General features: G+C 40.0%; 2 protein-coding genes across 2 annotated transcripts; one reads left to right on the top strand and one right to left on the bottom strand.

Moving 5' to 3' along the window:
• Window positions 1-2,043: 2,043 nt before the first annotated feature.
• Window positions 2,044-12,701, bottom strand: LOC127541141 (centrin-4-like). The gene is made up of 5 exons (XM_051966250.1): window positions 12,591-12,701; window positions 8,525-8,671; window positions 5,396-5,524; window positions 3,068-3,205; window positions 2,044-2,542 (listed from the first exon to the last, which is right to left on the bottom strand). Exons 1-5 carry the CDS (start codon window positions 12,591-12,593, stop codon window positions 2,453-2,455), a joined length of 507 nt encoding a protein of 168 aa, XP_051822210.1. The 5' UTR covers window positions 12,594-12,701; the 3' UTR covers window positions 2,044-2,452.
• Window positions 12,702-12,805: 104 nt separating this feature from the next.
• On the top strand, window positions 12,806-20,211 carry BBS12 (Bardet-Biedl syndrome 12). Its single transcript, XM_051966245.1, has 2 exons — window positions 12,806-13,031; window positions 14,176-20,211. The coding sequence occupies exon 2, from the start codon at window positions 14,448-14,450 to the stop codon at window positions 16,539-16,541; it is 2,094 nt and encodes a 697-aa protein (XP_051822205.1). The 5' UTR covers window positions 12,806-13,031; window positions 14,176-14,447; the 3' UTR covers window positions 16,542-20,211.
• The last annotated feature ends 1,603 nt before the right edge of the window (window positions 20,212-21,814 follow it).

The raw sequence follows: 21,814 nt of genomic DNA, 5'->3' as shown, positions 1-21,814 counted from the left end.
TGAGAAGAGACAAATGGGTAAGAGCCATTGGAGTCAGGAAGACCCGCATTCGAATCCTGCTCAAGTGTCCCAGGACCCCAGGCAATTCTGACAGTACAGATGAGCTTCCAGATTGTACCAAGGATGGATGTTTCCATACTGGGAATCCCCTATATAGATCAAATCCACAGATCCAGACCAGTATGTATGTTTTATGTGTGTGTTTCCAAGTAATAGGCCTTGGACCAATGGGCAGTCATCCTGAAAATATAACTTCGGAAGTCTAGACAGTGTCATTTGGGACCCAGCTGAGTATGGCATAGTAAAGAGTTATGGGATACAAACTTGGAATGGTACTACGAATTCTACCAAATCTGACCATCATATTCACACTAATTAGGCCCCAGCTATATACCTACATCTACAAGTTGCCTATACCAATGAAGGCACAGGTCCAGTTGGACTGGAACTCCCAGAAAACTCCCATTACTTATGTGGGGCAGCACTTTGTGACTACTTTTAAGAGTTGTCTAGATCTCTAGAAGAATATGATGACTTACCTTGAGTCACACAGTCAAGATGAGGACTTCTGGAACCCAGATTTTTCTGCTCAGAAGCCAGGTTTCCATCATCAGTTATGCTGCTATGATAATCCCTTTCAGATTGATAAAGAGTATTTTCCTTAAGCATATGACAAGAGTATTTTATGATGAGTGACCCCCCATTCACACACTGGGAGGTATTTCTCCAAGATAGGATTCCCAATCCAGGTCTATACACACTTGCCTTCAATGTGGCCCCAACATAACTCGATCTATTGTTTTCAGCACAACTCTAAAGCTTGTTGCTTGGATTTCAGAGTTCTATCTAGTGTCCCCAATTTCTCTGATCTAAGTCACGCAGACCAACCCTCTCATTTTGCCAGTGTGAAGATGAAGGCAGGTGACATGTCCAAAGTACAGCTGTGTGTGTCATTTGAACTCAGATCTTCAGTACTGCTGGCCAGCCTGATTACTATTCTGCATGAACAGAGAATGGTGTCACCTGCAAACAGTAAATATAGATCACTGAGGAAAAAATGGGAGAGCTAAACAAGGATGGAAAAAGAGCCTTATCTCAAAGCTATTTACAAAACTAAAAGTCATTTGAAAAATCAAGCTTTGTGAACTTGGATGTAGTGAAGATTGTGTAGTCCTCTACTGCCTTCATTTCTTGGGATCCCCTGCAAGTAACAGAGTGCCTGACATTGACTGCCTAGGTATATGACTGTAAGAGAGTCAATTATTCACTGAGACTCAAATTCCTCATCTGTAACATTTCAGGTGTGACTAGAAAAGATAATGTCAAAGGTTCTTTGTAGTCCCTAATATTTTACAAAACTAAGGCGATTGGCATGTTTTATCCCTATGGAGAAAAATAAATATGACTAAGCATCAGTGCTTGTTAAGAATATCCTTGCAAAAACTGGAAACTGAGTGGATGCCCATCAATTGGAGAATGGCTGTATAAGTAAGTGATGGTATATGAATGCTTATGTTCGGTAAGAAATGACCAGCAGGATGATTTCAGAGCGGTCTGGAGAGACTTATATGAACTGATGCCGAGTGAATTGAGCAGAACCAGGAGATCATAGTACATGGCAATAACAAGATTATACAAGGATCAATCTAATGGATGTGGCTCTCTTCAACAATGAGATGATTCAAATCAGTTCCGATTGTTCAGTGATGAAGAAAGTCATCTATACCCAGAGAGGACTGTGGGAACTGAATGTGGAATACAACATGGAATGCTCACTTATTTGCTTGCATTTTGTTTTCTCAATTTTCTCTTTTCCTTCCTCCTTGATCTTTCTTGTGCAACAAGATAACTGTATAATATGTATACATATATTGGATTTAACATATATTTCAACATATTTAAATGTATTGAAATACTTGCCAGTTAGGGGAGGGGGTGAGGGGAAGGAGGGGAAAATCTGGAAAAAGGTTATGCAAGGCTCAGTATTGGAAAAATTACCCATGCATATGCTTTGTAAATAAATAAATTTTTTTTAAAAAAAGATTATCCTTGCAATAATAGTTTTATTTCATACACTATACAAATGAACTACTATTTTTAATGAGAACAAAAAGGTCATTGTTTACTTTTAAATTTGTGCAAAGGAAAAGAAGTGGAAGTTCACTTATTACTTGGGAAATTTCGTTTGTAAATCTTTTCTGGCCAGTTAGCACTTATAGCCCTGAATCAGTGAGATGAGAAAAAGGGAAGAAAGTTTTGTATCTTTACCGGGATTTAAAAGTTAGGCTTTGCAATTAATTTCAGATCCAGTCAATTTTCTTATGCCTCCAGGGCTAGCCACAAAAGTAAAATGCTGTTGGGACAATCTAAAAACTGAGGTGGTCAACATTTAGGGATTATAGAACAATAAAGATGCAATACCCTTTTGGACACAGTTACAAAAGAATTAGCATTAATAAAGAGTGGTTTTTTTCATCATCCTCAAAAACTCTTGCTCATTTATTTCTCCGTCTCCATCCCGGTCAGCTTCATCCAGCATTTCCTGTAAAACAAAGGCTTAATTTCAAAATCTGAAATACAGCTGGGTCAGCCCTGGAGTCCCATAGGCTCAGGACTTGGCTCTCGGGCTCCCCCTCGTGGCTCTTCATCATTGTCGCTACCACCTTGTCTCTGGACCTTTCCCAGCCAACACCACCCAACTAGACAAATATATGGGCCTTTTCTCCTTTTTCTAGGAAAGAGCATCCTCTCATAAGAGACAGACACATATCTGTGGACATATAACATGCATGGCTAGACACATTTATACAGACATACACACACATGCCCTGACTCTCATTTTTAGATTTACTAAAGGTCAAAAAATTATCTAAGTTTGGGAGGAAAGAAGGAATCAAGACCTGTGACATTCCTGCCTTGAGGTTTAAATTCCTTAGGAATTTGATTTAATTAATTAGATTTAATTCCGTCTTAGGAAGGCTTTATTCTCCAAATAAACTAATTCTAGCTTTGAGTTCAGACAAATGGATCTCTAAAGAACAAGGATATGTGCTAGTAAAACATTTACCTGAAGTTCATCATCTGATAAATTTTCTCCCAGTTCCTTGGCAACCCTCTTAATATTTTTGAGGGTGATACTTCCTGTACAGTCATCATCAAATAATTTGAAGGCCTTTAAAATTTCTTCTTTTTCATCCTTTTCACTCTTTAAAAAAGAAAAGGTAGTCAAATAGAGGCCCAAATCACCAGAACAAGGCCACTTGTCCTTGCTTTAGTTCAGGAATATGTTGGGCTCCCACAAGCGCAAAGTACCGAGGGAGAAAGGACCAATTCTGGCCAATCTTGCTTTCCCCTGGAGTCCCATGTAGCAGCCTGAGCCCTAACCATTTTAGCCTCGTACTTATTCCCCTTTCCCATTCCTTTCCTTCTCAGGGTTAGGTGGAGGGGTGGGTTTGTGGATGTCATCAGGAGGTTTCTACTCTAGGGCTGTGGCACTTTAGGAGCCTGAGACTTTACTTGTAGAGGGACAGGACTGCTGGGTTCCTGGAATATCAGATACATCTTGAGCCATCATGCCCCCCATCCCACAATCTAGTCCACCTCCTGGGTATGTTGTGTGTGTCTATCTGGTCTCCTCCATTTAAATCTAAGTGCTTTGAGGGCATGAATCTTTTTTTTTTTGCTTTTTACCAGAATGCCTGGCACGTAGCATGCTTGTTGATTAACTGCTTGAATTGCTGTGCTAGATCACAGGGATAGAGACAAAGATAAACAAAGTCTGGTGCCCTTAAAGTCGGAAAGAAACAGAGACCACAAATGTGTACAAGAAAATCATGGCAGCTGCATATTGATTTTGTTCAAAAATGGCATATTGTCTAATGACATTTTTATTTACTTTATTAGATATTTTCCAACTGCATTTTTGTCATTTTGGGCCACACTTGAAGGGTGATAAGCCATATGTGTCCTTTAATCTAGATCTACCTTCAAGGAGATTGACATCTAATAAGGATGGTAAGACATGGAAAATAAATAGATGGCACTCAGATTAGAACCTAAGGGTATGAAGAACAGAAAGTGTGGTTTCTTATTTTCTCCATCTTTGTTATGGGGCACGTGAATAAGAGCATAGACAGCAGAGGGCAGGAATAATCCAGGACCGAGGGTTGGTGGCCAAGATCGGAGATAGGAGAAGAGGGGTGAGGGAGCCAAGAGCAGAGGACAGCCCACAGTCACTGAGGAGTCAAGATGAGGAAGGGAGGAGAGCTCCCAGTGCAAGATGACAACCCAGGAAAGAACTGAGGGCTGGGGAGGGCTCAGTGAGGACAAGAGTCAGGGGTTGCCAGAAAGAGAGGGGGGATGACAGCTGATTATGATCAGATAAGAAAATCTCAGTTTGAAAACATGGAAGTGGAACATTTGTGGGGGATGGCAACATCAAGAGTTGATTAAGTTTTTTTTTTTTTCTTTCTCAATGGTAAGAGGTGGGAGGAATAGAAAATGCTCGTTAATTTGAAAAACAAAAGAGAATAATAGTAGGCAAAGGAGACAGAGCAGAGTTACAAAGATTGGGCAGGACCCCAGATGTGAGAAGAGGAGGCACTATTACAGAGTCCAAAGGGCCAAATTGGGCTACCCCTGTTGCACATTAAACAATAAAATAGGCTGGAGGTGATGGTTGAAAAAATTCCTTAGATTTGCTAATCTGGAGGTCATTGGTGGGTGCAGGGGCAGAGGTTATAAGGGCCTGAAGAGCTAGGAGGCTGTAAGGAAATGGAGGAATCTTATGTAGAAACTTCTAGAAACAGGAGCAGAGAAAGGGAGAGTTTGAAGGGAGGAGACTGGGGAAAAGGAAAGGGGGTTTGGTTAAATATAGGGAAGACCCAAGATGGAGGGGAAAGTGTCACTGGGGAGGAGAGAGGAACAGGGAAGGGATACAGAGGATCCAGAAGGAAAAACAAGACCTGGGCTTCTGGGCCAAGCCAGCAGCATTTGTCCTGGCCAGCCAGGAGAGTCATCTCAGAAAGGAGAGGGAAGGATAAACCAGTACAGAAAAGAGGGAGTCCAGGAAGCACTTATTCTGATGCAGCCTTGACTGCGATAAGGAGGCCAGCTCAGAGTCAAGTCTCTCTTCCTAATGGCAATAAATACTGGATTCCTCTCTTCTAAAAGCCATACTGGAATAGAAAGTTGAGACCTTGTGATAATCACGACTACTATGTCAGGCATCTCTCAAAAACTCACCTAAAGATATAATCTTTAGGGTCCTGTCCTCTCCAAATGTAGTTACTTTAGGAACAGGCATAGATTTACTTATTACAACATTTATAAAATTTAAGGAGAGTATTTCTTGAATTGTTTTTATTTCTTCTTCTGAAAATAGTGTTAATCTTACCATTTTCACACTCATCATGGCGAAAAAGTCTTCAAAGTTAATGGTGCCAAATCCTTCTCGGTCAATCTCTGCAATCATTTTTTTGATTTCTTCTTTCTTTGGCTCAAAGCCTAATGCCCGCATTGCAATCTGAAATGAGAAACAAATGGCTGTACTGAATCATATCTTTTTGAAATTAGCTACTTAATTGCCATACCCATCAAACTGCCAAAAAATTCCTTTATAAAACTAGAAAAAGATAACAAAATTCATTTGGAACAACAAAGGATCAAAAATATTTTAAAGGAATTAATGAAAAAATACAAAGAACAGGTGATGTAGCTGTACCAGACCTAAAATTATTTATAAAGTGGCAGTCATCAAAACCATTTGGTTTTGGCTAAAAAATAAGACTAGTAGATTAGTGGAATAGATTAGATACACAAGACACAATAGTCAGTGATTATAGTAATCTAATGTTTGATAAACCCAAAGATTCCAACTTCTAGGATAAGAACTCACTATTTAACAAAAATTGCTGGAAAAATTAGAAAATAGTATGGCAGAAGCTAGGCATGGACCAACATCTAACACCCTACACCAAAATAAGGTCAAAATAAGTTCATGATGAAGATAGGAGGTTAATATTGATACCTCTTGCCTGTTCAAATTAGCAAATTAGGAAAGCAGGAAAGAGTCTACTTGTCAGATCTTTAGAGAAGGGGAATTTATGGCCAAAGAAGAAGCAGAGAACATTATGAAATGCAAAATGGATAATTTTGATTATATTAAATTAAAATGGTTTTACACAAACAAAAGGAATGCAGCCAAAATTGGAAGGGAAGCAGAAAGCTGGGGGAAAATATTTTAGAAAGAGTGTTTCTGATAAAGGTCTTATTTCTATAATATATATAGAATTGACTCAAATTTATAAGAATACAAGCCATTCTCCAAATGATAAATGATCAAAGGATATGAACAGACAATTTTCAGATGAAGAAATTAAAGCCATGTATAGTCATAGGAAAAAAAATGCTCTAAATCATTAGTAATTAGAAAAGTGCAAATCAGGACAACTCTGAGTTACTATTTCACACCCCTCAGATTGGCTAAGATAACAGGAAAAGATAATGTTGGAACATATGTGGAAAAACTGGGATTTTAATCCATTGTTAGAATTGTGAAGAGATCCAACTATTCTGGACAGCAATGACCAAAAAGGCTATAAAGCTTTGATCCAGCACTGTCACTACTGTTTCTATTTCCCAAAAAGATTTTAAAAACGCGCAAAACTGTTTGTAGTAGCCCTTTTTGTAGTGGCAATGAGTTAGAAGTTGAGTGGATGCCTATCAGTTGGGGATTGGCTGAATAAGTTATGGTATATGAATGCAGTAGAACATTATTGTTCTTTAAGAAATGATGAGCAACTGTAAGGAATGACCAGCAGGATGAATACAGAGAGGCTTGGAGAGACCTACATGGACTGATGCTAAGTGAGATGAGCAGAACCAGGAGATCATTATATACTTCGACAACGATATTGTATGAGGATGTATTCTGATGGAAGCGGATTTCTATGACAAAGAGACCTAACTGAGTTTCAATGGATAAATGATGGACAGAAACAGCTACACCCAAAGAAGGAACACTGGGAAACGAATGTGAACTATTTGCATTTTTGATTTTCTTCCCGAGTTATTTTTACCTTCTGAATCCAATTCTCCCTGTGCAACAGGAGTTCTGCAAATATGTATTGTATCTAGGATATACTGCAATATATTTAACATATATAGGACTGCTTGCCATCTTGGGGGGGGAGGTGGAGGGAAGGAGGGGAAAAAACGAAACATAAGCGAGTGCAAGGGATAATGTTGTAAAAAATTACCCTGGCATGGATTCTGTCAATACAAAGTTATTATGAAATAAAATAAAATTAAAAAAAAAAAGAAATGATGAGCAAGCTGATTTCAGAAAAGCCTGGAAAGACATATGAGAACTGATGCTGAGTGAAGTGAGCAGAATCAAGAGAACATTGTACCTAGTAACAACAAGATTATATGATGATCAACTGTGATAGACTTGGTTCTTCTCAACAATGTGGGGGTGATTCAAAGCAATTTCAAAAGACTTGGGATGGAAATTGCCATACGCATCCAGAGAGAGAACTATGGAAACTGATCACCTTTTTTGTTTTCTTTTTCTTGGTTCCTTCCCCTTGGTCTGATTTTTCTTGCACAATATGGCAAACATGGAAATGTTTAAAAGAATTACACATTTAACCTATATCAGATTACTTGCTGTCTTGGGGAGGGGGAGGTAAAGAAGGAAGAAAAAATTTTTAACACAAAGTCTTACAAAAATGAATATTGAAAACTATCTTTACATATTTTGGAAAAATAAAAATACTATTAAGAGATAGGAGGAAAAGGAAATTACCATCTGATTTTTACTGATTTGAAATTATTTTTCTCTTAAAAAAAAAAAAAAACGCCTTGCAGTCAGAGGTACACTCAATGTGGTCTTGTGGAACTAACACACTTTTCAATTGTTTTATCAGTATGGGTACTGCCTTCACCCAAGGAGATGATGATTCCCCCTTACCCTAGAGCCCAGGAGTGGTTGTAGCCAAACATATATCATGCTAGATTTTACTTGGCAACTATGCCTACTCTAATGTCCTATTTCAAAGAGGTGGTGGTGACACTGAGTCCTCAAAGCATCACAGCAAAGCTCTGCTGTGTTCTCCTAAATGGGAAAAGATTGAGTGATGAAATCTGGGGCTGGATTATTTATCTGACTGAGGACTGGCCTGGCCACAGCCATTGAGTAATCATTATCAATTGGATCTAGCTCAAGATTAAAAAATGGCATCAGTCAACTTGGATACTAGTCCTAGTCTGCCCCTGCTTTACTCAGTGGGATTTGGGGAGAAATCACTGAGCTAAGGCTAGATTATTCTCACCTGTGAAATAGAAAAATAATGTCAAACAGTTTCCAGGAAGGCTGTATATGTTAAAGAAAAAGTTGCCATTGGTCATTAAGATTCCAACATACACATTTGTAATATTTAAACAATAAAGGTAGATTTGGAAAACACTGCACATAATGAAAAACTTTTCAGAATTTCAGGATAGGAAAAAATTTCAAAACCTTCAATTCCTTCACGTCAATGCTTCCAGATCCATCAATATCAAATAAGTCAAAGGCCTCCTTAATTTCTTGTTTCTGTTCCTCAGTCAATTCGACTTTTATATTAGGCTTCTTCCGCTGACCAGTACTTGGTCTATAGTTAGATGCCTATAAAAAAATACATAGGAGTTAAATTTAAATCCAATTCCCTTCATTAGAGATGCATGAAAAAGTTAAATAGTAAAAAAAAAAAAAAAAAGGTTCTTTATAAATCAAACAAATAATGTTCAGTGATCCCTGCTTCTATCAAAAAGAATCACTGTTGGGACAGGATTCCAATTTAAATGAATTTAAGTGTTACATTACTGACATTGACACTACCTCCACATATCAATGCCTTTGGAATATTCAGAAGATCATTTCGGAGAAACTAATGAGGAAGTCCAATCACTATCACATTGATTCTTCTCACAAGTGACATGTTTCAACCAAAGCAGATTAATATAGTGAAGAGAAAGAAAAGAAAATGGAGAAACAAGATTCTAGGATTCTCAAACCTTTTCTAACACTTTTCACTTGGATCTAATGTTCTCAGTCTCTTGCTTAGATTGCTGCTCTATGGGTAGAGCTTCCATGTTTAGTTCTGGCTAACATGCTGTTCACTTAGCACTTAAAGACACACTGAAGACCTGCCAGGTTGCTTCAGCCAGGCCCTGTGTGGCTCAATAAGGAAGGAACAATAACCCCAAGAAGAACCAGTGACTCAGTGAATATTTAAAGAAGAGTGACTCCATCCTTGCCTGGGACTGAAGGCCTTCAGGATGAGTTGGGCTTCTTCCTGGCAGCAGGACCTCCGATGACCCCTATTTTGAGGTAGGTGGAACAGGGCAGCCTCTAGAGGCCAGCTTGAGCTTTGGCTCCAGGATGATTCTTCTATTTGTTTTATTGCCTCTTTTCCCATGCTATTGACCTTTTTTCATGATTCTTTTACATTACTCTCATTTTTATTCTACTTCTCTAATTTACTTTTAAAAATCCTTTTTAAGCTCTTCCAGGAATTCTTTTTGGGTCTGAGACCAAATTACTTTTTCTTTTGAGCTTTGTATGCAGCCATTTTGATATTATCCTCTTCTAAATTTATGCCTACTCCTCGACATTAGCTTTCTATAGTCAGGTTTCTTTGCTTTTTGCTTTTTTTTTTCTGCTTTTTTGGTGACTTGGTGTTTTTATGTGAGTGCTGGACTCTGATTCTGCAATGTCCTTTAGATTTCTGTCCTAAAGCTCAGGGTGTTACTGCTGCCTTTCACTAGACTTTGGGGCTTAGCTACTTGCTCACTCTTACTGGAAATAGATTTTCCTTCTGCCTTGGACAGGGATAGAACGGAATCTCGCTGTTGGGTCTCCCCTCGGTGGGGGGCAAGAGTAAGCTACTGACCTGCTCCAGGGACTTTGCTACTGGGTTGCTATGGTAACAGTTGTTTCTGGTAGCTGTCCCTGGAGAAGGGATCTTGTCCCAAGTCCTACTGCTTGGTTACTATAGAAACAGGGCCTCTCTCCCATCAGACCCTAGAGGAGTAATCTTTGTTGCTGATCTGTCTCAGGGGTGGAGCCCCTGCTCCTTGGTTGCTATGGAAACAGGATCACTCTGCTGGCAGAATTCAGAGGTAGGGCCTCCCTGTTGACCAGTCCTGTGGCTCGGCTTCATTCCTGGTGAGCAATGGGGTCATGGAATAGCTGGTGGCTTGTATTGGAGGTGGGGCCTTGCTGTGCTATACAGACAGCTCACTTGTCTAGAAGGCTGCTGGTTTGCAGGAAGATGGGGCCTTGCTGGTAGATAGCCAAGTTCGGAGCCTTGCTGTAGTGCAGGCCTTTTGCTGTGAGGCTTGGCTGCAATTATTGCTCTTTGACCTTGATCCCACTCTATCCTAGTGAGACAGACCTTTTCTGCCATGCTGGTAAACTGCTTCTCTGGTTCTAGATTAATCCTAAGGTGGTTTTCTAGTTTTTTGGAGAGGAACTGGTCGGGGGAGGGCTTCAGAGGATTCCTTTCTCACTTTGCAATCTTGGCCAATCTACAAGTTTACTAGAACTGGAAATTCTTGGTTTTTGGTCTGTGCCAGCTTCATTTATTGCCATGCTCTTGGAGAAAACTGCTACCCACTGGAAGGAGATAAGAGTCAGAGATTCCAAGGTCTCTGAGTTCAGTAGTCCTGGAAAATGTTGTGTTCCGATGATTTTAATTCTCTGCCTCCAGACAGAATACCATTTATTAGTTGTACTCTTTATTTACATTTCTGTGAAGCATGTGAGAACTTTTTGAAATTAGCATTCTAATACTTGACCCACACCTGATTTGCATTTTACAGGTAGTGTCTTTCTCAATTTGGGGGGAGACCCTAGACTTAGAGCAGAACCTAATTTTGAAGTAATCCTGGGGAGGGAACTGGGAGAAAGACAAAAGAAATGGAGCTTGACCTCAGTTTTAGGCAAGCAGTCAAGCTTTTCCCCCATCCCCTACATGCACTGGCTCAGAGAAGGGAAGGTACAGTGTAATGGTGATTCTTAAGACTGAATTCATCAATCTAGGGCTGGAAGGGACCGCAAAGATTACCTAGTCTTGCTACTTTATTTTACACTTGAGGAAATTAAGCCCCAGAAGGGCCTTCTGTTTAGCTGGACATAAAACATTGGGGGAGGATTGGGACCTAGCTGCTCTATCACCAGACACTGCTCTGTTCAGTCTCTCTTCTGGTCTTCTTAGATCCAATGACACCATCTGATATTCAGGGCAGATTGGACACTAAGCTCCTTCCCTGATTGTTCTTCTCCCACCTGGGAAGGTCCTGCAGGCCCCATCAAATTCTCCTCTTGGGTGATGATTGTTTGCGGTCCTGCTGTCTCCCCAATGACTGCACCCCTGTCTCTTACTATTCACTCCCACTAAAATGACCTGTGGATGTCCTCCCCTCCCAAGCTCCTGTGCCTCAGTGCTTCCTGAGGTTGTCCCTAAGTTGACAAGTTCCTCCCTGGGTCCCCTGTGTGTGTGTGTGTGTGTGTGTGTGTGTGTGTGTGTTTCTGTCTCTCTGTGTGTGTCTCTGTCTCTGACTCTCTCTCTTTCTCTCACTCACTCACACCCATGCCTCCGAGCAAGGCTCTTGACTCTGACATCCCTCTTAGAGCTTCGACTCCAACTTCAGGGTCTTTTACATCTGCCCTGCAGCCCCTAACCATGGCTGGCCCTCCAGTAGGTACAGCAATGTTGCCTAGTTCTCTTCTGCAGAGTAAGCCCGGGAACTCCCGGTGCCTGCACACACCCTTCCCTGGGCATTCTCGCCCTCCCTAAAACACTGCACCCAGACGAGATGATGGTCCTGGAATCATTTCATGACTTCCAAATCTAGGGTCATGGACTACATTTCATGCATCCCAGTCAGTGATTGGGGTAGGATTTGAACTAGGGTCTCTTGGACTCCAGCACCCCCACGCACTGCGCCTGGAGCACCAACGCTCCAAATGTAGCCAAACACTAGGCTGGCTTTGGGGGAGAAGCTATAGACCGGAGTCTAGCCCCTGGCCATAAGAAGAGAGCCGGTACAGAGCTCGGACTGAGTCAGGGACATTCTTCCTGAGTTCAAATCCCACCCCAGACATTTACTAGCTGCGTGATCCCGGGCAAGTCACTTCCCCGTTTGTCTGTTTCCTCACCTGTAAAGTGAGCTAGAAAAAGAAATGGCAAACCATTATGGCGTCTTTGCCAAGAAAACCCCAAATGGAGAGTCGATCGTGACTGAAACGACCGGACACAACCCCACCACGCCCCCAAAGGGAGGGCTCTTCCCCGAGCCCGGACCCGTCCCACTGGGCCTCAGTTTACCCTCTTTCAGGTCTTTCCCAGCTCTGTAATCCAGAGACACCACATTGTGGAGGGAGACCAGACTGGGTCTGGATGGTACTCTTCAGTCCTTCCTCAGTTTCCCTCTCGTTGTGCTCTTCTCGCTCGCTGCCTCAGTTTCCCTGCCCTGCCCTGTTGCTCAGCCCCCCCTCCCCACCTCCCCCCTGCCGTCCCGGTCCCTCATCCCTGGCTCACCATGATGCAGGAGATTGAGCCGGGCCCCGCTCGGAAGCGGCCCCCGACACAGGCGACGCTACTGCCGCCGCTCCCGCCGCCGCCCCCGCCGCCGCTGCTGCCGCCTAGTCTGCAGAAGCGCCACAACCGTTGTCAAGGCTAGCTCTTTCTCTGCCCCGCCCCCGAGCTCGCGCGGCAATCACGGGCGGTCCAATAGCGGGACGGCTTCTTCCTCGTTCCCGCCCCCTCCGCGAGAGCTAGACTAATCGAACGACCGTTCCTCCGCCACTCCCACCCCCATCCCGGGAGTTAACCGACTCCTAGAGTAGGGGCGCCTCCAGGTTGCCTAGCGACGGCGCTTTTTCCCTGGACGCATGCGTACTTAGAACCTAGGGGGGGTTGGCTGCTAGCGCGGTGGGCCTGGCGGGAGAAGAGACTGGGCTGAATCTGGAGCTAGTGTAGGTAAGGTCACCCGGGGACAGAGAGGGAGAAAGGCTCCGTGACCTCAGGTCTCTGCCAGAAGAGGCCTTGGGGAGGCCGAGGCCTTGGCAGTGAGCACCCGTTAGGCTCCGGCTGTCTGGGTGTGCCCACGCGAGTGTGTGTGCGTGTGCCCCGTACATGCCAGGCCCTGGGGGAACCGGGGGGGCGGGGGAGCTGCCTCAGAGGGCTGCCATCCTGCCGGGAGCGGCGCTGGGAATGGATGTGTAAAGAACCAGCCGTGTACAAAGTGTGTGGTATGTGTGTGTGTGTGTGTGTGTGTGTGCACGCGCGCGTGTGTGCGTGTGTGTTCGCGCGCGTGCCTTTTATGTATGTGTATCAGTCTTTCTGGCTCCCTTATCTTTAATCTACCTACATATTCATCTAGCTACCTAGCACTATCCACCTCCATCTCTTATCTGTTTGACAAAGAAGTAAACTGAGGTACCGGGAGATTAAGGCCTTTGTACAAGGGCACATGCAGTATCCAAGTTGGAACTCAGAAGGGAGACCTGGGTTTAAATCTCTTCCCTATCTACGATTTTCCAGAGCCTAAGGGGATGGTGCCTGGTATATGGTGTTCAATAAATGTTGATTGATGGATTAGGACCAGTCACTAAATAGCTCTGAACATCAGCTTCTTTATTTCCTAAGTAAGGGGTTAGTCTAGATAATCTTTAGTCTCTTGTAGTACCAGGTTATATGTGCATGTAGTCTCATATATGCATTTGAAAGTATACATACACCTATGCATATAGTTCTGAAGTCATCTGTATAGTTTTGTGTGTCAGCGTATTTTACATATGCATAAATGGCTAAATGATCTATGACGTCATAAGCATAGGGCACTCCTGGTATGGAAACTCCCTCCACTAATAGATCTTAACCTATCTATGACCTTTGGCCTGGCTGAGGCAAATAAAGAGAGGTTAAGTAACTTATTATACAAGGTCACCCAGCTAAGGTGGGATTGCACCCTTCTTTCTGACTTTAAGCCCTACACTTAATTCACTGTTCTATGGTAGCTCTGACACATATGGGAGTCAATATAAATAGAGGTTTTTCATGCTCATTTATGCTTAGTCCATGATTCATTTGAATAAATATGGTCTTTACTTTTCCTTTACAGAAAAGACTATTTCACCAAAATGTAATCAAGTCTGCTTATTGAGTCCTATCAGTGGAAAAGACTTCCCTGTAGAAGGAGCAGCATACCAGCAAATTGGTAGAGCATATCTTAGGCATAAGATAATAGCACCTACCACATGTGCATTCACACTCTAGAATGACGCCCCTGTCAGCAGGATCTTAACTGCTCCAGACAATGTGAAACAGCCTGTTTTATAACTAGCATTGACATTGGTTGAATGTGCTATGGGAGTTTTGGGGAGTTATTGAATCATGGTCATGGCTTGCAGAAATATAAACAGAAGGAAGCATATTGGACTTCAGCAGCTTTCATCATTAACAGAAACAGGACGAAGTTTCCTAGGCCCAGTAAAGTCATCCAAGTTTATCATAGGTGAAAGATCTCATGAAAGTGTGTTAACCTGCTCTATATTGAGGCTTCTTGAAAATCTGGATTTAAATAGTTCTGTTGGACAACTTCTTTATGAAACAGTGCAATCACAGAAGAATGCATATGGGACTGGGACCAATACCCTCTTGTTTCTTGCTGGAGCATGGAGCACTGCTGCCCTAGAATGTCTTCAGCAAGACATCCCTATTTCAGTCATAGTGTCAGTGATGTCAGAAGGCCTGAAGTCTTGCAGGAAAGAAGTTGTTCCTCTTCAGATCTCTCTAAATAATATAGTTGACAACACTGGAGACACAAGGAGATACCCTTTTTTTGGAACCCTGAGTGTCATTCCCAGCCCTCTCGTGCAGATTCCATCAGAGATTCCTTGGATACAAAGAGAGAAGCTCATAAAAGATGTATCTTCTCAAGCATCCACTCCTTCATTTTCTTCCAGGACTTCTTCTGAATTTTCTTCAAGGTCTTCTTATTCTCACTCTGTAACTAAAGTTATGTTGCAGGCTCCTCAAACCAATCTGTTTACAAATAGTTATACCAGCAAATCAAGACTAAGCCATAGCAGGCATTTTAATAAGTCAGAAAATATGTCTTATCAGACAAGCAGTGAAGAACATCAAAACTCTCATATTCAATGCAATGATTTGGTGCAGTTGGCAGTGGGTCTGAGTCATGGAGATCATAGCAGTATGGCATTAGTGGAAGCAGCAGTCAAATGTCAATATCAGAATGCACGTGTGAGGAAGAAGAATTGTACGGTGCCATTTAGATTTGATATTTCAAAAATTTCCACTTGCTGTTTACCAGGCATACCTGAAAGCTTTTCTTGTGTCTACTCCGGGTATATTACTCTAATATCAATCAACTATACAACTACAGTCAGAGAACTCCAGAATCAGCCTTTGCGGGTAGTTCTTATTGATGGTGACTTCAAAGAGAATTACCATCACTTAGGATTTAATGGGCTGGGAAAAGTTAAAACTGAAATGGAAAGTGTGCCGGATCAAGAGAGACAGTGGGTGGACTATATTTTAGAGATATTAATTCAGTTAAATGTAAAACTAGTCATGGTGCGAGGAAATGTGTCTGAAAATTTAATGGAACGATGTATGCATAGTAACCTGCTGATAATTGGTCCAGTGAGTCATCATGTGTTGCAGGATTTTGCAGAGGTCACTGGAGCAGTGCAGGTCACCTATGCTACACAGCTGAATGAAGACTGTGTGGGGAGTGACGTCAATGTGAGCTTGTGGAGAGCAGGCCAACTGAACTCCAAAGAAGTGAGCAAAAGAGTCGCTATTTTAATAAAAGCCGAAGGAGTGCTTTTGGTTACAGCTGTGCTCACTAGCCCCGTCATAGCACAGATGCAAGCCAAGGAAGATCACTTCTGGACTTGTGCTTATCGCTTGTATCATGCTCTAGTGGATGAGAAGGTCTTTCTTGGAGGGGGCGCTGTGGAAGTCTTATGCCTTTCCCATCTTCAGGGGCTGATAGAACAGTCGCATAAAAAAGTGGACCTGGATTGTTCAGGACAACTTCATACAACTTCATGGGTGGCCTCTTCACAGGAACTTTATAGACCGGCTGTGCTTAAAGCCTTGGCAGGGGGATGGCACAGATACCTTTCATCAGTTGTGTATAACACAGGCACTTGCTCTTCAGAGAGTGAAGCCAGCACATTCATTCAAAACTTTCTCCAAAAAATCACAGGCTCGGGCTGTCCCATATTATACCTTCAGAAAGAATATAATAAAGTGACTAGTGGTATTTTAAATTCAGGTATTCCCAGTAAACTAAAGGAAATTTCAAGGGTCTATGATGTTGTTACACCAAAGATGGAGGCATGGCGCAGGGCATTAGATTTGGTATTGTTAGTGCTACAGACAGATGCTGAAATTATTACTGGGGCTGAGTATACGCAGTTAAACTCACAGGAGACTGAAGAGTTGTTGTTATTGTAGTTCTGTACCATGAGAAAATAATAAACACCTTTAAAGAAAATCCAGGATTCTCTCCACAAGTAAATAGTAGCCACTATACCATTTATGTTGAATACAGATGTAATAAGTACCAAGAAGAAAAAAAAATTAATGCCCTTCTCTTCCTAACAGTAAACGAGAAACTTGAGGTTCTTTTGCTGCTTAATCTTCAAAAGAACATTATCAGAATTTAGCTAAATAAGTTCTGGACCTGGATTTTGCCTAGCAGGTTTTATTAAAGAACTTTTCATATTATAAAAGCAACCTACCTCCTAAACAAGAGTAAGACCAAAAAAATTGTTTTTCCAAATGAGAGGGCCAATATTTATATGCTGGGAAAAAAAGTAATTGGATTGTCAACTTTTTCATTTTATTTGGAGAAAGAAAAAAGAATGTATAAGATTCAGTGTGACAAGTGAAAGTATTTGTCTTATTTAGTGATGGGTTTAAACCTATGTCATCTGAGAAGATTTACACAGTTCCTTAGTTGAACTTCTGTTTTTGTTTTTCTTTTGTTTGTTTAAAGCTGTAGAGGCAGAATATTATGGATTAAAGTAGTTTTTGAGAGAAGGTCTGCACTTTAACTGGTTAAAGTCATAGGTTTTGCCTTTTTATATACACTCAGACTTTGTTTTTTGGTTAAAATATCCTCGAGATTTTATTTTCTCTAGTATTAAAGTACATTTTGCTTTGTTGTACATAATGTATTTATGTGTTTATAAGCTGAATTTTAAAAATTGGATCATTACATGTAATAAGAGAAGTCACTATGTAAAAAGTCTATTTGGTATGAAAAAAAAATCCCAAATTTTAGATTTTGTAAATTCGCATTTTTGTACATTGGGTTTATATGCCAAGTTATCTGTATGTTACTCAGATATTTTCTAAATCTTAAAGTTATTGAGATAAATTTGCTTTTTAAATGTATACAACCACAATAAATTTGGTATTTTTAGTATCTAAATAATACTAATTGTTGTCAAGACAAGGAAGATGATTCCAAGTGTGTCTCCTTTTTGACTACATAGTGAAGACAAAGCTCATATATAGGACCTTACAAGATTACCTATGCAAGCACATAGAGTACAGCTTGTTCAGTAAGTTGCATGCACCAATCAGTTCATACGTTCTATCAGTCCCAGGGCAGAGAAAAACAACTTTGTAAGATATATTCCAGATGTTATTACCCCAGTTCTAAGAATTACCCCAGAATAAACCTTTCAAACAAGATAACAAAGCTCTCTCCATACTAAAGAAAACTGCCTTTTCAGTAAAGCATAGATTTGGTTCCAGTTATCCCCCATTTATAGCTCTTATTCTTATCACTAATATCTAAGCTTTTGTCCCTCTGTAAACGAATGTGTAAATCCAAAGTTTTGATATTTTGAGTGGAAATCTTTAGTAACCTTAATCCTGACATTCAGAATATATGGAAAATAATAACATTTGAACCTGAGATGCAGCAATGTGTTGCATTTTCTTTCTTTTTTTTTTTGGGGGGGGTTGGTGTTTCATCAAGTTCATATCATGTTTGCTCACCCTTTCATTCCTGGGCAATCAGTGGACATGGGCCTGATATCTTTATTAGCTTAAAAACTGTACACAGTCACAACTACCCATGCTTCCCAGTGAAGAAATTAAATTGATTCCATATGATTTTATAATTGATTCTATTCTTAATTGATCCTATTCTGTATTTCTGACCTATTCTGTGTGATTGTTTTTGTTTTGTTTTGGTTTGGTTTTTTTGTGAACTAAGTTTAGAAGTTTAGTTCTCCTGCTAATCACTTTTATTTTTGCCTCAAAGAAATCTATTATCCTTGAGCTATTCAGGTGGACACCGGGGAGTCTGGTCTAGGATCTTTATACCACAAAGCTATCCTTCAAGATGGCTGGGTTTGTTATCTAAAAAGTCTGATCCTTTATCTCTGAATTTGTAGGTAGATCCAAACTACAACTATTTCTAAGTCACAGGAGAATGGGGATTGTTGCTAGTCCCCCATTCCTAATTTCTGACCAATCATATTGTCTTCACCCCCATGAAGCTGCTAGCCCTATAGCTAATTGCATTAATTTCCTCACCTATCCAGGTTTGTTCTTTATTCTATGCTTATATAAAGGAACTGTGCCTTCTATGGGTCATTGGCCTAACTGAAATAGCCATTTGACCTACTTTATTGACAAGTTTGTTTCCTACTATTAAATTGATAAAAGCTCAAAATTCTGCTCCTCAGTTTACCTTTATTAAATTCTATTGAGACCCTCATGCCCAGCTGGTTAGGGCTTTCATTATTTCCCTTACATCTTTGGTCTTGTAGTCTTCTCTATTGTTTGGTCATTCTTTAGTCATCAGGCTCAGTTACCAGTGACCTGAGTTTCTTCCTTACCAAATTTTCCTAATAACCCATGATAAAAATACAGCAGAAAATAGTCTTCTCTTTCCCCATATAAATAGCTAAAAGATAAATGTTGGATGATCCATAAATCAACATTGTGAAGGAAGAAATCTGTAGTCAGTACTTTTAAACTCAGTGCTTCTTATGTCTCTAAGAGAGGTGCATAACCACTTGGAACAAAGTCGATAAGAAGGAATTAGTCATTCCTTAAATTATTCAATTTCTAGAATATTTACATATGATGAAAACACCAAACTTCTTGCTACTGTCATCCTGACCTCTATTACGACAAAACTTTGAGATGTTGTTTAACTGACTTTGGTCTCTGATCAACAAATATGCATAGAAGGTACCATTCCATCACTTTCTCATTAAAATTGATTTCCAAGAAGGAAAAAAAAAAAGTAAGAAAGGAAAACTTAACTGGCTTTCTTGAGTTCAGTTCCCTGGGCTATTCCTTTCAATGTACTTTTCAGCACTCATATTTTGCTTTTTCCTTTCAGCATTTCTTTAATCAGGACTATTCCAGATTTCTGCAAGCGTCCTTTACTTGATTTAACATGGCTAGCTACAATTCTGCATATCCAGTCTTCAAGGGAGAGAATTTTTTAAAAACTATTTATGGTTATCTTCTAGAATATAGTGAAAATGTTAGGGTTTTTCAATACTCTGGCTTTTGATTTTTATTCACTGATACATTAATCAATTTCTATTCTATTTTTAATTTCTCAGGCTCATGACTGGAGAATATGAATATTCCTAAAAATTATCTTGTAGAAAAGAAACATCCATTCTAATTGATATGACTGGCTCATGTATGAAATATAACTGATTTTTCTAATTTCATTTAATATTTTCTTCCCCCCCACCAATTACATGTAAAAACAATTTTCATCAACTATCTTTTAAAATTGAGTTCCAAATTCTTTCTCTCCCCACCCACCTCTATTTGATATGTGTAGTCATGCAAAATGCATTTCTATATTATTCAAGTTGTAAAAATAAATGGACCAAAATCATAACCCAAGAAAAATCAAGTAAAAAATTTCTTTAATCTGTATTCAGAATTCATTAATTCTTTCTTTGAAGATAGGTAACATTTTCCCTCATAAGCTTTTAAGAATTGTTTTAGCTGAATAGCTAAGTCATTCACAATTGATAATCTTACAATATTGCTGTATGTTGTGTACATTGTTCTCCTGGCCTACTTAATGTCAATTTGCATCAATAAACATTTTCTAAAAAGTCAATAATAATTCTTTCATTAACCTTTACTATTTCTGTGTATTTTTACACTCTTTCTTGGAGTCATCACTAATCCACCAAACATTCTAACACCTCTTCACCAGAATCCTCACCCCTTTCCCAGTCTTGAGAATGGCTAATTAAGTCTTTTAGAAAAACATAACATTGTATTTCTTTCTCATTATTTTCAAATCTACCTTTCCCTGGGTAATTCTTAAGTCTCTGTTTGCTTTATTTGATATTTTCTTTCCTCATAAAAATAAATTGCTTCTTATAGCTGTAGGTACTCTCTTCTAAAAATTCTGTATAATTGAAAATTTGCTGATTCTTCTACTTCTTTCAACTTGTATATCCTCAAGAATTCAAGAAGTAGGTCAAGATGCGTGAAACTTCAGGGAAAAAAAAGGCTGGCTTTCAGTGGGTGAATGCATGAAGCTCAGCATCCATGTTAGACTATTGGGAGACAGAAGAAGTCATGAATCAGGACAGAGGATAGGTCCTGGTTTCTAGTCATCCCATTTAGAACTATGTCAGTGTTTCCCTAATGATACCTGAGTGTGGTGGGGAGGCAGGCTGGTCTTTGCAGAAATATACAGTCTAAGAACTGGGCTTAGAACTTTGAATAAACATAAGTGGATAAATATTGTGGTTTAAGAGAAGCTTAAGACCCAGAGGAGAGTAGCTACACCATAAGAACAAGTAGAACCTGAGAGACAGAAAAAGAGACACAGACAGACAGAGTCAAAAAGACAGAAATAGAAAGAGACAGACACTGATTCCAAGAATTTTTGGAAGATTTTTTAAAAAAGAGTTCTTGAGGGGAAAAATGAAAGGCGAATAAGTGGCATAAAAAGGAGGGAAACAATGAAAAAGTGGATTTCCTGAAAAAAAGTAGAATAAAGTGAACAGAACTCAATGAAACAAGAAATGTTAGAACAAAGGCTGAAAAATTAGAACAGGTAAGGTATAATTTCTAAAAACTGACTTGAAAATGAAAAGAAAAATTGGACTCCTTGGAAAATATCAGGAAAAAAACCTATATACTATATTTCAAAAAATGATAGGAGGAAAAATTGCCCAAATCTATTAGAACAAAGAATATAGGGAATCCACTTGTGATATCCTAAAAGAAACTCTAAATTGAAAGTATCCTAAAATATTACAAAGTTCAGAACTTCCAAGTCTTTTTTATGTACAAGAAGCACACAATGCATAAAGATTCACAATTAAAGGATTGAAATAGAATTTATTTTGCCTCATTCAATTTCAAAAAGCAAGGTGTTAACCTTAGGTTAAGTCAGCAGTAAAAATGTTGTGCCACAATTCCCTTTTATTTTCCTTCCTCAGTTTCACTAAATTGTTCCGTCTCAGTTTTCCTGAATTGTTCTGCCTCAGTTTCCCTAAATTGTTCTTCCTCATTTCCTTGAATTGTTCTGCCTCAATTCCCCTGGTTGCAAACCCTTCTTTTCTGTTCATTAGAACTAAGATAATTAGTGCTGTGGAGACCTGACATTTCAGAAGATAAGACTCTAAATGTCCTATTTCAGATACCTAATTGGTATCTCTAAGTCCTAGACTTCTTGGCTGTAGTTGGACATCTAAGTCCTCCCAATT

This window comes from Antechinus flavipes, chromosome 6, assembly GCF_016432865.1.
Source record: "Antechinus flavipes isolate AdamAnt ecotype Samford, QLD, Australia chromosome 6, AdamAnt_v2, whole genome shotgun sequence".
Lineage (NCBI taxonomy): Eukaryota > Metazoa > Chordata > Mammalia > Dasyuromorphia > Dasyuridae > Antechinus > Antechinus flavipes.
This window is presented reverse-complemented; position numbering and strand designations above follow the sequence as displayed.